The following is an 18,074-nucleotide window of genomic DNA, read 5'->3' on the forward strand; positions in this document are numbered from 1 at the left end:
TTGACTGTCTGTTCCCGTCTTGGGTGGAGACAGCTTAGCTTCCAGTTTGGCTGTATAATTGCATCTCTCGCATATGTTAGTGTTTTACGGTAGGTGGAGAGGGTTGTCTGTGTACATGAGGCAGTTGTAACATTGCCTCAGGATACCCAGATTCACCAGCTGGACTGGAGAGTACACATGAAATTGCCATTTGGTCATGCCTGAATAGTAGGGTGAGCTGCTTAGTCGCTTGGTTGGTGAGGGGTAAATAAAGAACCTTGCTCTGCTGGGCAGTCTCGCTCTACCACCAGCAAAATATATTTTAACAGAGGCTACTGGAAGGGAAGGGGTTAGACTCAGCCCAGCTGACTTTAAGAAAATAACCTGAAATTAAATGACTTGGTTTAGGCAATAAAGATTTTATCTTGCAGGTTTAAATGCAGCCAGAGATGCAATGTCTGTGAAAAGCCTGGGCTGGGATCCTGCTCTGTTGTCCTTAGTGGTGAACTGATTGCTACCTTTGGGTGCCAGGGAATAGCTTGTTCAGTTCTGCAGGAAGGGTGGAAGTGTTGAATTTTTTTGCAATTTCCAGGTGCTGTAATAAACCTTAGCTAATGTTCTATGTGTGTATTGTGACACATCAATGCCTGAACTTGGTTCATTTTCTAATGAGGGGGTAGTATGGGAACCACAGAGCCAGGTGACCAGATGTGATGTAATTCTGTAGCCAGCACTAAACTTATGTTTGAATTCTAGTGAGAGATGTGGGGAGTTCACTTAGTTTTTGGACCTGACAAGACACTCATCCCCATTCATCTTGCCTTGCTTTAGTAAGAACAGATAATTCTTCAGTCAGTTAGGAAAATGTAATGAGATTAGCTAAATGTAGTTTTTTTCTGTATTTGTCTGAGTATTTCCATTTGTATTATTTTTTTTTTATATTTCCCGTGATTGAAACTCTGGTGCTTATTGTAAACTGATATTCAGTATTTTTGTGTTTTTTATTATTATTCTTATTAAATATATCCAAACCTTTTATTGTGGCTGGTCTTTTAGAAAATAGCTAACCTTTGAAAGTATTTGTATTTATTTAAGTGACACTGTGACTCCACATTCCTGAAAGTCTTGCTGAATGGTTAAAGACTACCATTTGTATAAGTATTAATTTTAATAAGAGTAATTGGGTCCCCTGGTAAGAGCTTTATAGTAACTGGCATCAGGTGTTCTGATGGCAGCAGCTCTAACTTATAGTCTGGGTGGAGGTGGTAGAGCGGGTAAGCTGTGCCAGCTTTTCTCAGTTGTGTGTGTGTGTGTGTGTGTGTGTGTGTGTGTGTGTGTGTGTGTGTGTGTGTGTATGTGTGTGTATATGTATGTGTGTGTGTAAATCAAATCTCAAAGAGTGTGTGAGACAGCTGCTTTGAACAGGGACACTGAGAGCACTGATTTCTTAGAGGGTAGTGGAGGACTTGGCTTGGAACACCCGGCTAAGGACTCAGCTCTGTAGTGGTCAGTGGGGAGTTTTATTTGGGGTCTGAAGAGAAAGCCCAGAACCAGGACTGGAGTGTGCATTCCCTGTGTGTTCTTAAGGGAAATTGTACTTGGTGCAGAGAGCTGCATCTGAAAATACTGTATGTGTCTATTTTTCTCACAGTGGACATTCTCCACTGGTGTCAGTGGTGAGAATTGAGGCTCCTTGATCACTGGCCCAGAGGAGGGATGTCACAAGAGCAATGAGAGTTCTCAGTCCCTCAGAAAATACTGTGAGCTGTTACAGAAGGAATTTCCAGAAGCTTCACCAATGCCGCCAATTCTGTCAGCTTTGAAGGCTATGTGTATATGTCACTGTATGCATATTTCCTGTCCCTAAAAATGCAGATAGGATGTATAAAGTTCCTCAATCTTTTTTTAAGTTTTTATACACTCTTCCCAAAACTGACCCAGTAGCTGTAGCTGTAGTTAAACCTACTGCTGCTAACTTTTAGTTAGTTCCAGTGTCATGCTTTCTGATAAGGATGGGAAGATTATTGATAAGTACAGGGAAAATGTATGCTTCTGCAACTTTGATTTTTGGTGTTTTGTATTGTCAGCCTCGTATGTTAACGTATGTTCTGACTAATTGTGAAAGTATAAGGACTGTTTTGTCTGCAGTTTCTTGCTCTGAGGAATAATTGACTTTAAATAATTTAGTTCTTTCATTTGTACAATTCACTATGCATTGTTTTACAGTGCGTATTTCACTCAGTTGATAGTTCTTCCAGGGCTATGGTCACTGGTACTGCTTTGAGGAGATTTGCCTAACTGCATTCTCAGAATCTTCCAGATAATGTAAAATGAGATTTTAAATTCTTTGGACATAGATTTAGTTTTTCTTTTCTGGGCTGTAGAAGTGATTATAAAGTAAGCTGATACTGGGAATCTCTAACATTTTTCATCCCTCCTCTTCCAAATTTTCTAAAGGATTCTCTAGCCCCTCATCCAAATTTGGTCAAAAAACCTCCAAAAATTCTCAAACAATGCAGATAAACAGTCATTTAAGAAGAAATGATAAGGGGATAAAAAGATTTAAGGAAACTCCGTAAATGAAGGACAGTCCAACAAGTCAGAATGTCTACTGTCAGTATCTTATCCCACCACCACTACCATCACCATGGAAGCTCCCCTTTCCCTTCCAGAAATTCTGAATTTCCACTTTTCTGTTTGGCAACATATAGTTTCAGAGCAAATGGGTTCTGAAGACCATTTATCAGTCACAGGTGGCATTGAAATCCAGGTAGTAATTCCTCATCCACCAGACTACACTCTTTCATTTCCACATGCCTTTCATCACATGCTATCCCAGGGAGTGATAAAACCAGTTTCTTTTTTCCCAGGTCACGACAGGCTTTTGTTCAAAGATGTTTATAGTGCCAAAAAAAGAAAATGCTTGGAGACCAGTTCTGTATCTTTCTTTCCCAAACCTGTTTGTGATAGTGCCTAAGTTTAAAATTATGTCACTTCACAAACTGTTACAATTTCTTTCTCAAGTCAAGTTTCCTGGTAACACTAGATTTAAATTATGCTATTCATCCTCCTATCCCTATTCATACAAATTTCAGGTGTTTCTTAATGTTTTGTGTGTCTGGATCACATCATCAGTTCTCTGCCTAACTCTTTGGACTATCTACTGCACCAAAAGTGTTCACAAAGTGTGTAGCTCCATTTCTAGACTGTTGCAGGCTCAGGGTATACACATTTTTCCATATTTAGGTGAACTGCTTACCTTTGCAGAACCTTTTTCAAAGTGTTAGGAACTTCTCAATTGATTGAGGGATCTCTTATGCAAGCTAGGTTTCCAAGAGAACATTCAAAAGTCTTTTTTTACTTCTTCACACAGGATTGATATACACCTCAGTTCAAAGAGCTTTTCTAAAACATATATCTAAATCTACTTCTAAGTTTATTTCACTCAGTCTTCAGTCACTGTGAGGGAATACTTTAGGATCTTGCATCTACAGTCATCTATGATCTCATAATACCCCTGGCAAAATTCCATATCAGAAAGATACAGTGGTATCTGAAGCCTCTTTGGTCCCAGCACCAACATCCCTTTTCTTTTCCAGTCCCAGTGCTTTTGTTTGTCAGAAGAGACATCACTCGGCAAATATCCTTAAATACGAGTTTCCCCTTCACCCTCCCTGTTCCATAACAGTCAGTAACCGTAGATGCTTCGAAGGTTGCTTGGGGAGCAGTTTCAGGAAGGATAAAAGTACAAGATGTCTGTGACATCAAGGACAGATACAAGAACATAAATATAAAAAGGATGCTTGCCATGATTAAGACACTGGACTCTCTGAATCACCTTTGGTTGTTGGGACCTCTTCAAGTTGTTGAACACAATACCACAGTTATGTGGTACACCAGCAAGCAAACAGGGGGAAACCCAGTTGTACCCCCTTTGTAGGCTAGCCATGTGAGCTTCATAGCATAGTCTCACTCTACAGGTATCCTACATTCCAACAGAGCAAAATCATGTGGCAGACAAACTGAGCAGGACAAAGACAGACACTTGTGAATGGAAATTACATTGGGGTTCTTCCTAGATTTTAACCATCTGTGGAGAGTTCCTCAAATAGACCTATTTTCCTCCTTTTTGAGCATTCAGCTGACAAGATTCTGCTCCAGGTTTCCATGCAAGAAGGCCTGGAACAAAGATGCCTTTTCATTTCTTTGGACAGGAATGTTCTTGTATGCTTTTCCTCCATTTTCACTGATATCCAGGGTACTTATCCCCTGAGATCATTGTGGTGACTGTCTTCCTGCCCAGGCAACAGTGGTTCTGCCTTCTTGTGGAAATTGCCAGGGGTAGTTGCTGCAAGCTTCCTCACAGAATGGATCTACTCACACAAGATCAAGGGTGAGTTTGATGTACCTCGACCACAATCAACTTTAATTGACTGCCTGGCTGATAGAGACTTAATTCCCTTCAAGCACCTATTTACTGAGGATGTGCAGCAGATACTGACAGAGACAAGAAAGCCTGCTGCTAGAAGATCATGTACTAGCAAATGAAAAAGGTTTAATAGCTGGTGCCTACAACATAACCAGCTCCCATTCAGGGTTAGTTGTCTGTCAAGGTTCATTTATCAGTCATTTCAGCATGTCTGCCATTGGATCCTCCTCTTTCAATGCATTTTCATGTCAAAATGTTTTTGAAGAGTGTTTTGTGTAAGAGACTTTCAAGAAAACTGTTAGCCCCTCCCTGGAATCTTAATTTTGTGTTAGAGAAGGTAACACTTGCTCCATTTGAACCAGCTAAACTGGTTGAATTGAGGTTCTTAACATGGAATGCAATTTTACTCATTGTTCTGACCACTGAAAGAAGGGTATCTGAGTCATAGCTCTCAACCTTCCATCCCCAAAATGAGGAACACTCGCCTTCATAATGTGGAACATATGGGCAAAATGTGGGATGTATGCTAATGGCTTACTAACAACTTCCGCTAGGAAGGTCATAGGATGGTTGAAATATGCTGGTTTTACTTATAAAGAAGATCCTGTCATGAATTAATATGATTAATTTCTGTTTACCATGGATTTCACTTAAAGAAATTCCTAACACTGAATGTGTGACTGACTCTTTCAATGTGGAACTTTGAGGAACTTCGAGGAACATGAACTGTTTAAGACCCCAAATGAGGTACGTTCCTCGTAATGAGGTACACTTGAGAGGTATGATCTGAGTTGCAAGCTCTTGTGGTGAGTCAGCCCTATGTGATTTCCCACAGAGACAGAGTTTACTTGAAAACAAATCTTTCTTTTTTGCTTAGAGTGGTATCTGCGTTTATATTAAGATAAGCTATCCAACTCCCCCAAGTTCTTTCTCAAACCTAAAAGTGAGAGCAAGAAAGGATACTCCATACCTTGGATGTCCACAGACAACTCAGGTGATATCTAGACAGAACTAAATGTTTCAGATCTTTTGATCAATTGTTCATTTCTTGTGAATGGAATAGTAAGGGACAACCTGGGTCAAGGCTGACTATTTCCAAATGGTTGTCTCAGGCTGTTACCTTTTGTTATTCTGACCACAACAAAACTATTCCATGCAGGGTCATGGTCTACTGTTCTAGATCCTTGACTTCATCTGTGACTTTTTGGAAAGGGTTGAATTCTAGAAGTATTCTAGAAGTAGCAACTTGGTTCTCTGTACTTATTACAAAGCATTACAAGCTTGATTACTTTTCTGTTTCTAGATCAGGCTTTTCTAGGACCAGGGGCTCCTAGATCCTTCTTCTACCACCTCCCAAATGTAGTAAGTTAGGTTAATGTACCCATATAACTAAAGCTACTGCAGCAGTGATAAATATTTACAGAGTACAGTTGTGTAAGTAAACTTATCGTAACTGATGTTCGAATGATCACTGCTCCTCTCTCGCTCCATCTTCCTTGTTTTCTGGTGTGTTGCGGTGCGGACATTTATTTTTTGTTGTTCTTAGCATTGCCATTTCAGTGTTCAGCTTCTCTTTGTTGGAATGAAAGCCTTAAAGGGCTTGGCAACCAAAGTCTTTTTAGTCATCTCAGCTCAAGCTGACTGATAGTTTGGGGGTATGGAAGATGCCCTTTGAAAGCTGGCTGGCTGTTATATCCTATGTGGTATAAACCTCTATATAGCTAAAGCTACTGAAACAATGATTATTTGAATGTCTACTGTTATGGTAAGTTTACTTACAGAACTGTGCCTTGCAGAGGTTAAAGAGAACATATTACACTGGTTTGGACACATATGCAGGAAAACAGAAGGTGATCTGGTGAAAGACATTCAGGAGAGATAGGCACAAGGCAAGGAGAAATGACATCCAGCCAAGATATGGATGGACTGTGTGAGAGAAGGCCTGTAACTGTTAGGCTTATTGTTAAAGAACATAGGAGTACAACACTAAACGGAGAGAGAGGTGGTAACACTTAATTTGACACCTCAACTTGAGTAAAATCTGGGGAAAAGAGAACTGGTGATGATGATGATGATAAATATGATAATTAATTTTGAGTGCAACTAGGACCAAAACCAGTTCCAGGTTTGTGTTATGCAAAATCTGGTGGGAAACAATGGGGTTATAAACAAATTACGGATACTCCCCATGAAGTTGCCCATGTATTAAGTATGTGATAGGCACCGTATCCTGGAATGCAGAGGTGCCCATGTATGAAGTATGTGATAGGCAGTGTACCCTGGAATGCAGAGGTGCCCATGTATGAAGTATGTGATAGGCACTGTACCCTGGAATGCAGAGGTACCCATGTATTAAGTATGTGATAGGCACTGTACCCTGGAATGCAGAGGTGCCCATGTATTAAGTATGTGATAGGCACTGTACCCTGGAATGCAGAGGTGCCCATGTATTAAGAATGTGATAGGCACTGTACCCTGGAATGCAGAGGTGCCCATGTATTAAGAATGTGATAGGAACTGTACCCTGGAATGCAGAGGAGCCCATGCATTAGGTATGTGATAGGCACTGTACCCTGGAATGCAGAGGGGCCCATGTAATAAGTATGTGATAGGCACTGTACCCTGGAATGCAGAGGGGCCCATGTATTAAGTATGTGATAGGCACTGTACCCTGGAATACAGAGGGGCCCATGTAATAAGTATGTGATAGGCACTGTACCCTGGAATGCAGAGGGGCCCATGTATTAAGTATGTGATAGGCACTGTACCCTGGAATGCAGAGGGGCCCATGTAATAAGTATGTGATAGGCACGGTACCCAGGAATGCAGAGGGGCCCATGTAATAAGTATGTGATAGGCACTGTACCCTGGAATGCAGAGGGGCCCATGTAATAAGTATGTGATAGGCATTGTACCCTGGAATGCAGAGGGGCCTATGTATTAAGTATGTGATAGGCACTGTACCCTGGAATGCAGAGTGGCCCATGTATTAAGTATGTGATAGGCACTGTACCCTGGAATGCAGAGGTGCCCATGTATTAAGTATGTGATAGGCACTGTACCCTGGAATGCAGAGGGGCCCATGTATTAAGTATGGGATAGAAATTGTACCATGGAATGCAGAGGTGCCCATGTATTAAGTATGTGATAGGCACTGTTCCCTGGAATGCAGAGGTGCCCATGTATTAAGTATGTGATAGGCACTGCACCCTGGAATGCAGAGGTGCCCATGTATTAAGTATGTGATAGGCACTGTACCCTGGAATGCAGAGGTGCCCTTGTATTAAGTATGTGATAGGCACTGTACCCTGGAATGCAGAGGGGCCCATGTATTAAGTATATGATAGGCACTGTACCCTGGAATGCAGAGTGGCCCATGTATTAAGTATGTGATAGGCACTGTACCCTGGAATGCAGAGGTGCCATGTATTAAGTATGTGATAGGCACTGTACCCTGGAATGCCGAGGGGCCCATGTATTAAGTATGGGATAGAAATTGTACCATGGAATGCAGAGGTGCCCATGTATTAAGTATGTGATAGGCACTGTTCCCTGGAATGCAGAGGTGCCCATGTATTAAGTATGTGATAGGCACTGCACCCTGGAATGCAGAGGTGCCCATGTATGAAGTATGTGATAGGCACTGTACCCTGGAATGCAGAGGTGCCCGTGTATTAAGTATGTGCTAGGCACTGTACCCTGGAATGCAGAGGTGCCCATGTATTAAGTATGCGATAGGCACTGTACCCTGGAATGCAGAGGTGCCCATGTATTAAGTATGTGATAGGCACTGTACCCTGGAATGCAGAGGTGCCCATGCTTTAAGTATGTGATAGGCACTGTACCCTGGAATGCAGAGGTGCCCATGTATTAAGTATGCGATAGGCACTGTACACTGGAATGCAGAGGTACCCATGTATGAAGTATGTGATAGGCACTGTACCCTGGAATGCAGAGGTGCCCATGTATGAAGTATGTGATAGGCAGTGTACCCTGGAATGCAGAGGTGCCCATGTATGAAGTATGTGATAGGCAGTGTACCCTGGAATGCAGAGGTGCCCATGTATGAAGTATGTGATAGGCAGTGTACCCAGGAATGCAGAGGTGCCCATGTATGAAGTATGTGATAGGCAGTGTACCCTGGAATGCAGAGGTGCCCATGTATGAAGTATGTGATAGGCAGTGTACCCTGGAATGCAGAGGTGCCCATGTATGAAGTATGTGATAGGCAGTGTACCCTGGAATGCAGAGATGCCCATATATGAAGTATGTGATAGGCAGTGTACCCTGGAATGCAGAGGTGCCCATGTATGAAGTATGTGATAGGCAGTGTACCCTGGAATGCAGAGGTGCCCATGTATTATGAATGTGATAGGCACTGTACCCTGGAATGCAGAGGTGCCCATGTATTAAGTATGTGATAGGCACTGTACCCTGGAATGCAGAGGTGCCCATGTATTAAGTATGTGATAGGCACTGTACCCTGGAATGCAGAGAGGCCCATGTAATAAGTATGTGATAGGCACTGTACCCTGGAATGCAGAAGGGCCCATGTATTAAGTATGTGATAGGCACTGTACCCTGGAATGCAGAGGTGCCCATGTATTAAGTATGTGATAGGCAATGTAACCTGGAATGCAGAGGTGCTATCATTGATGTCCTTCAGTTTCAGGAAGTACTCAAGTTCAGAGATTTGTTTAGACTTCGGGCATTTGGTAGTGCTATGTTGATATTATCAAGATTGGAATTTGCTTTGTTGTGATGTCCATCAGGTGGACTGCATATAAAATGCACTTTGGGGGTAACAAAATTTGTAGCCTATGTGCAAAAAACAAAAGGTGAAAGATGCAGGCCATCCCTGGCAAAGCAGGTGGATCTATTAACCTTTTTATCCAGTGCTAGCACAGAAAGGATCCACCTAGAATGACACCAGCTTACCAGACAATTATTGAATTCAGTTATTTTATCCTTGAATGTAGGCATCGTTCTTGGTTATAGTAGAATGCTACTCGATGCCAGGGCTTTGTCCTCTTTAAAAACCTGAGCAGAGTGTTCAACAATGTCTCTCCTCATCTCCCCAAGTAGCTCTGTCTGGTATGAATGCAGGTAACTAAGGGCCGTAATGACAAAATATACTTTTGTGCAAGAGCCAGTGATAGAGGAGTGTGAGGTAACTGTGGGATCAAATTAAGATAAGGGGTGGACAATTCTTGAAAACCTTGTAATGTTTTTCCTACTTAAAATACTGGTCTCTAGTTTGTCCCTGAGTTCACAGGTAATTAATGTCTAATTCTTATGAGACACAGCTTTGCTCTACTAATTATACCTTTTAATAGCTTACCACACACTACAATCAAACTAGAAATAATACAAAAAAACAGGACAAGGAGTATAAACCAAGAAATCTACCCTTCACAGCAGGCAATTCCAGTGAGTTTTCTTTGGCGTCCTTACAGGGTCCCAGGGATGCCAGTGCTTATTCTAGCAGCTAGTGGATGCAAGGCATTAAAGTTAATTCTGGATAGGTATTAGTCCATTTCAGAATGCATTCTCTTGCTTACAACCTACACACATCTACTGAGAATTTGGAGAATTGTCCTCTGTCACGTCTTTGGGAGGTTTGATGAGCCTGGAGCACCTAGTAAAATCTCCTGCAAACACAAGGAATACATAGAGACTCTGCAGACAAGGCCCTCCAGCTTATTATTGAACTGGAAAACTTCTTATTGTGAGGTGGTAGTGTTACCCACTAAACTGTATTCACCTCTGTATGAGCTTTGGAATCCTAAAAAAGACAAAGAAAAGTTATGTAAAACCCTCTGTGACTGTAGCAAATCCTAGAGGGAATCATAGACAGCAGGTCAGGACTCCTTATGCTGTATGACATGACATACCAGCTGGGTGCTTCAGTTCTATAAATGAGCTGTGGTCAACAAAGTAATTGTAGTAAAGCACTGATGAAGTCTGCTGCATTATTTAAAAGCAGTGTGTGTAACATCTCTGGACATCTAAGCTGGTATGAGTAGCCCTACAAGAGAATGCCATGAAGATTTCTGTATAAAGCCCCATTTTGTGATTTGATGATATCATTCATTCATAAATCTTCTGCTGCAGTTACATGTTGGTGACCTGCTCTTTATAGCACAATTTTTAATTTTAAAATGTTTGTGCACAGCTAAGCATTTTAATTGATGATCAGTTTGACAGCTTAATATACATGATTAGAATTAACTGTCAGACATAAATGTATCCAAACCTCCTATACTGCTATAAAGTGTGGTTGCGCAGTGTAGACATATCTATAAGGTTAACCAAGTCACATTTGTACAAAAGTAACATCATTTAACTAGTATGCATATAGTATAGTACCTGCATTTAATACTTCTAAAGTTAATAGTGTTTTTTATCTGATATTTAAATATGGTCCTAAAAGTAACATCACATCTCTTTGGACTGAAGTGCCATTCACACTCTACACTTTATTGACCTGTCTTGACATATTTAATTAATTTTCAGCACAAATGTGACTGTGAGTGATAGCCCTTTCTGCTGCTCTGAAAAGGAAGCCAGATCCCTTGTACAGTTGGTAAGTTTGTGAATTAAGCATTTCTGTGTGTGACTGTGTGTATAAAAAATATTTGTGTGTATGTTCACATGTCTGTGTATCTCTGCATGTTTTGTTTGCACAGAAGAAAATCAAACCTGTTCATTGCATTTGCAAAATGCAGTCCTCAGTATTTTTGTTCTGTTTCACTTTTGATTTATATTACCTGTACATTAGCAATATGCCATCATACCCACAAGTGCTCTGTAAGATTGTAGTTTAAGTTCTTGAACAGGAATTTTGGTTGTCCTGTTCCCCTCTTGATAGCATAAAGTTAAAAACTCTTTATATTAATACATTTTCATACATTTTAACCACAAATGCTACTAAGACATTTTGAACAGAAACTTTGTTCATCACACTCTTGTCTTTACAATGGTAGCATTCATTAGATTACAAGTCATAAGGATTTAATAAGCTACAGTAACCACCTTGTAGTATATTGAAACATTTTCTAAAATGTTGTAAATTACTAATTAGCTCTTCAGACTGGACAAATACTGTCAACATTTTGGTTTGAAAATCATGCGTTTTCATGTAAATCCAGTGATTTCTATCTAGATTGCTTGGTTGTAAAGATTTGAACAAAATAGGACATTATGACCATCTGCTTAATTATTCATATGAGCAACACTTAATATAACCATAGCTGTACTAGATAAAAATCTCACTGGCAGCTTTGCTGACCACCTTGTCATATTTACTCTGATAGTTTCTGATAGCATGTATATCATATGGTTCTGTAAACATGAAGGTACATGTAAAATACAATGCATTATCAAATGGGTAATCTAAACAGGTGTATTAATACTATTAAAGGTAATGTGCAACTACTTCAGCTAAGAGACAGCAATAGGAAATGTGAAAGCAGCCTTGATATAGAACATCAGTAACCACTGGGAAAATTATTCCTTCAGTACCAGTACTATTTTTAATTTATTTATTTTATTTTACATTTGTTGACCGGGCTAGTCCAACTGGATATATATCCATTTTCAGTAGAGGCCCGGGGAGAAAAGCTCCACAAGTTAAACAACCAATACATAAGGACAATGATATTTGCAAAAGACATTTGAACTATTAATTAGGAAGTCACACAAAACATGTTAAAAAATGAGAAATGTAGAGAATGTACTTTATAAGCAATACCTGAACACACTCATACTATAAAATTTACACACAAGTCCTAAAAATGTAGGCTGGTTTAGTTGATAAGACAGACACTATATACATAGGTATATGCCCTCAATAAGATAAGTGATAAAAATGATGTTATAATGGGCAGAGGAAGTTGTTTAATCTTGATTAGCGCAGGGGCATAGCCAGTGTGATTTGAGGTAAGGTTTAAGTTTACTTTTAAATAGGTTAACTGAGGATAGTGAGGTTAGGTGATTAGGGAGACTGTTCCAGGTTTTACCCACTGTATTAGAGAACAGAGTGTCCCCTGCTGAGTTATTAGATTTAGATAGTTGTACTAGTAGTTTGTTAGATTGAGCGAAGGATTTTGAGATTATTATAGGAGGTGACCAAGGAAGTGAGTATAGGAGTATTTTGTGGGTGGTACAGGATCTTGTGGGTTACAATTATTTGATTGAATAATATTAGGTTTGGCAATTCAAGCCAGTCTAGTTGATTCAAATTGATACAATGATGGGTTCTATAGGAGGACCCTGCAGCAAATCTGGCAATATTGTTGTACGAGGTAGGTAGCTTATTCAGAGCACTTTTACATAATTTGGTATAGATGGGAGAGGCATAAAGCAGAGTAAATATAAGGTGGGTGCGGGCAATGGTAATTCTAGCTAATGGAGTCAAAAAGGGTTTGATCCTATAGAGGGAACCAAATTTCTTATTAACTGTTTTTATAGTGTTATTGATGTGAGGCTCATAAGAGAGATTATTATCAATTAGAACCCCGAGTAGTTTAGTGGTAGTATCAGGAGATATAATGGTTCCGTTACTAGAGATTATGGTAAAGTTAAGTGGGGAGGTTCTACGGGTGGGTGTGAATAGTAGCATTTTTGTTTTCTTTGGGTTTAAGATAAGATATCTATGCAGGAGCCAATTTTCAACTGTATTAAAGGTCTTTTGGGTTAGGGATTGAAGTTCTGATGGGGAAGTGGCAGAGCATATAAGTGTGGAGTCATCTGCGTATTGGATGCAGGTGGCTTGTGGGATTACAGAATGGAGGTAATTTGTAAAGATGGAGAAAAGTAAAGGTCCCAATATAGATCCTTGTGGGACTCCTAGGGTAACTGGAAGGTGGAAAGATAAGGTTTTTGCCATAGTACAGCTTGTTTTCTATTATTTAAGTAGGACTGGAACCACTGAATAACAAGATCATCCAGTGGCAGGTTTCTATGAATGTCATAGACGATGCAGCAGTTTACAAAAGAAGAATTACAGATTCAAAATTTATTTTATTTATTTTATTTTAAATTGATTAACCGGGCTAGTCCAACTGGATATATTTCCATTTTCAGCAGAGGCCAGGGGAGAAAAGCTCCAACAATAACATACAAAAAAATTATCATGCACAAATATAAAAGAAAATGATGTTAGAAATAATCAGAGAGCATTAGCAAAAAATTTGTACTATTTATACAACACACCATACAAAAAGATTATCATACACAAGTATAAAAGAAATTATGTTAAAATAATCAGAGAGCATTAGCTGAAAAGATCTAAAAGGTTAAGATACTCTTACATTAAAACATGTCAGGTAGTTTACAATCCAGTCACAGTTTAATTCATCTCCTAGTTGTAGCAATAATTTAAGACAATTACTACTTCCTAAGGGGTAAGCAGTATTAATTGGCGAAGGGAGGCAGTATAAAGATAAGGTAATAGAGAAAGCAGAAGATTAGTCAGGGTAACAGCAAGGGCATAACCAGTGTGTTTTAAGATATATCTTGAGCCTTTGTTTAAAGAGTATAGAAAGGAGGGAAGTAAGGTTAGATCAGATGGCGACAGGTTCCGATATGTCCCAGCAGTATTAGAGAACAAGGAGTCACCTGCCAAGTTATTAGACTTCTTAATGCTAGCCAATAGTTTAGTGGAAGAGCGTAAGTAATTGAGGTTTGTATAGGGGGTAATAAGGTTAGAAAGTATTGTTGTGTTGTTAGGTTGGTAGAATATCCTATGAACAATGGTAAGTTGGGAATGTATCAAAATGTTTTTTTTAGTGCAAGCCAGTCTAGCTGCTGTAGGTTCAGATAGTGGTGAGTACTAAATGGGTTCCCAGTGGCAAATCTGGCAATATTGTTATAGGAGTTGGCTAGTTTAGCGAGATTATTTTTCTTTAGGTTAGTATAAATGGGGGAAGCATAAAGAAGAGTTGAGATTAGATGGGAGTGGGCTATTGTAGTTCTGGCTGTTGGTATTAAGAATGGTTTTATTCTATATAGGGAGCCCAGTTTTCTATTTATGGTTTTTATAGTGTTATTTATATGGTTATCAAAGGTAAGGTTATTGTCAATTGTGATTCCTAACAGTTTGGTGGTTGAATCAGGGGTTATAAGGGTGCCATTATTCGATTTGATAGAGAAATTTATAGGGGGGACTTACTGTTATATGCAAAGAGTTAATAGCTTGTTTTTTTTTGACGTTCAAAAGGAGGCAACATTTTAAGAACCAAGCCTCGACTGTGTTAAATACTGTTGAGTTAGAGATTGTAGTTCATATGTGGAGTTGGCAGAACATATGAGTGTGGAATCATCTGCATATTGTATGCAGGTAGCTTGAGGGATTGCTAAGTGAAGGTCATTGATGAATAATGAGAATAGAAGTGGACCTAGAATGGAGCCCTGTGGGACTCTGAGGGAGACTGGCAGTGGGAACATCGTTTATTCTCCCAGAGGACTGCTTGTTGCCTATTGTTAAGGTAGGACTTGAACCAGAGAACAGCCTTGGTGTCTAGAGAAAGGGATTCAAGAGTTTTTATGAGCAGGGGGTGGTTGACCATATCAGAGGCTTTTGACAGATCTGTAAAGAGTGCTGATGAGAGGATGTTGTTATTACGTTTTTTATTGATGGAGTCAGTGAAAGATAGGAGAGTTGTGGTGGTACTATGAAATGGCCTGAAGCCATGCTGACAGTTAGCTAGTATATTATGTTGGGTTAAGTGGTTTAGTAGTTGACTGTCTGAAATGCACTGGTGAATGCATTTTTCCATAAATTTTGCTAAGGGTGATAAGAGCTATGGGCCTGTAGTTGGAATAATCATTGGAGTTACTGCCTTTATGTAAGGGGATAATGTGGGAGATTTTCCAGATATCAGGAATGGTAAGATATATTATAATGGTAGTGCCATATACTATAATGGTAGTAAACGAATGGTAAAATATTATAATGCAGTGCATATTTCTTCTCTGACACTCTTACTAGTTAACATTTCTAGGTATCAGCTGGGAGATCAAAGAAACAATAATTGACATCTAGAGGTGTATATTGAGTAGTACCGGACATAGAGCTTTAAATGCTAACAAGCTGCAGGAAGTTGTACTTTATGTGGTCCATCTTTTCTATAGAGCTCACTCTGACTATATACCTCATGCAATTTATTCACAAATCCTCAGTTTCTTTTTGCCACATACTCACTCCAAACAGTACATGGTATCAGAATGGAGAAATATATCTACAGTATATCTACAGTACTGAACATATGCATTACTTTTAAAAGCCTTTGTGTTTGAAGGTACAGAAGTATATCCTAATTAAAAAAACGCTCCAGCTGCATCTTCTAGAAATTATTTTGCTTCAGTGAAATTTAGCTGAAAAACTGGAAGCTTTAGATCCAGAAATTCAGTTTATTCCTAAGTGTGAGTGGATTAGAAGACTTGCAGGAGCAGTGTGAAGGGCTTGTCCAGTGGCCATTCTAAGTGCTAATGATTCATTACACTGGAAGAGGCAATAGCCTTCTGTACTCTGTCTCCAGGAGCACTTGCATAGCCAAGAGATTCAGGAATACACTTGTCCGTGTAGATCAGCACACCATCCCCACCATGTCATGGTACTGAACAAGAACTTGGTGGAGGAACCACTAGACACCATTATTAAAGGACCTAAAGCACAGAGCACAAGCAGCAAAACAGAGATGGGAGTCGAAGGATACACTAGACCACCAGGATTTCATCTTTAAAGTACCATAACAGTACCGAAGTTACTACAGGACCAAGGGATGGGGATACACGAGACCACCAGGAAATTCTCCTTAAAGTGCCCTAAAGCAGAGAACATCATAACAGGATTGGAGAAAACAAGCAGACACCAGGGTTTACATTCTAAACTACCATAATGGCACCAACCATAGTACAGGGATTGGGGCAGGGGAGAAACCATTAGATACCAGGGATAAAGTAAAGTGCCATAATGGCACAGACATCGTAAGAGTGAAGAAGGTGGGAACCACTGGGTACCAGGGATTACACTGTAAAGTGCCATAATGGCACAGACATCATATGGGTGAACTGGGGGTGAGTGGAGCCACTGGACTCCAAGGATTACATTGCAAAGGGCTGTAATGACAATGATACTGTAACTGGAATCAGGGGGTGGAGAGAACCACTGGGAAATCAGGGATGATTCTTTAAAGTATAGTAACAGAACCAGCATTGTAACAAGGCTTGGTGGGTGGGGGATACACTATACCACAGTGCCTAATACATACATGCCATAATGGTACTAAAGTATTACTGAGGTGTGGGGATCCACGGGAGGGTCGATAGGGTAGGGACAGGGACTGAGGTGTGTGTGTGTGTGTGTATGTGTGTGTGTGTGTGTGTGTGTGTGTGTGTGTGTGTGTGTGTGTGTGTGTATACACGTGCATGTGTGTATATGCGTGTGTGTGTGTGTGTTTCATGTTTGTGTACATGTGTTTGTAAGAGAGTGATGGGGATGCCACTGTCTATACTAGCAGCAGGTTATTACTCTGATGTGCAGATCAGCCATAATCTACAAGTTGCAGTAGTAACTGCAACTCAGAAACATGGAAATTAACCACTAATGAGGTCTTAACTTTTCACAGCTTGCATATTTCAAAATTTCAAGTTGGCTTGTCTAGCAAAAGTCATATGGCTCAAGCTGGGATCATTAATGAATTTCTGAGACAGTGTATTTCACTCCTTTATGTTTATGAGGGAGACAGCTTGAAGATTTTTAAGATATAGAGAAAAAAGCAGCAAAAGAGAAGATTTTCAGGTATTATTATAAGCCTATAAGAAATATACCCTTTGTTCCCCCTTTGTTGTTTACAAGGGCACAGCAAAAATTTTCAATGCCTATGTTAATGAGTTGAAGAAACAAACCAATGTTACCCAGCCTGGTGGAATAGAGAGAGAAAGTCCAGTTTACTGCCTGGGCAGCCTGAGTTTGATTAATACTTTGACTGGTTGATGAAGCTTGGAAGAAGATGGTTATGGCTATGCTGGGAGAGAGGGAGGCAGGGACAGTCACATGCTATAGCAGTCCTCTGAATGAAGGGGTAGGGCAGGTGACCTTGGGGTCGACATATAGTTCACCAAACCACTAGTTGGCAGTAGCCTTCATTGTGTAAGTGAGTAGAAGCATGCACTTGGGAAATCAGAATGCATTATGTCCTCTGTAATGATGATGTTCTACATTCTTCTGCCCACAGGAAGGGTCAGGCTAGAGAAAGTACCCTCATAACTGGGATGCTGGGCAGGGCCAAGCAATGCTCATGGCTTAATGAATTGCTGCCCCCCCCCCCCAGGTTAGCTGTCACCCTGGTGGACCTGGAGATCATCCCAACCAGTAGGAAACAAATGGGCTGTAGTCCAGTAAGGGGGGACTTAATGGTTGGAAGGCTCAGGCCCAAAAATATATAGAGACAAAATGAGCTAACTGTAGATTTAATGAGTTGTATAATTCACTGATAATGCATGTAATAGTTTGTGGTATAAGAAGTTATAAAAAGAGGCGTGCTTTCAAGAGATCCAGCCTGACTTTACCAAAAGCTCGGGACACGTGCAGAGCAAGTGGAATTGCTGGTATACATCTATGTTTTTATAAAATAAAATATGAGTGAAATAAAAATGGGCA

General features: G+C 40.1%; 1 protein-coding gene across 1 annotated transcript in view; it reads left to right on the forward strand.

Moving 5' to 3' along the window:
- PPA2 (inorganic pyrophosphatase 2) overlaps positions 1–18,074 on the forward strand; it is an 840,704-nt gene that overhangs the window by 653,353 nt on the left and 169,277 nt on the right. The window contains exon 11 of the mRNA XM_044060377.1: positions 10,925–10,994. Coding sequence (XP_043916312.1) covers positions 10,925–10,994 — 70 coding nt within the window. The remainder of the gene's footprint in view (positions 1–10,924; positions 10,995–18,074) is intronic.

Source organism: Protopterus annectens, chromosome 2.part0 (genome assembly GCF_019279795.1).
Source record: "Protopterus annectens isolate FY-2018-M chromosome 2.part0, PAN1.0, whole genome shotgun sequence".
Classification (NCBI taxonomy): domain Eukaryota; kingdom Metazoa; phylum Chordata; order Ceratodontiformes; family Protopteridae; genus Protopterus; species Protopterus annectens.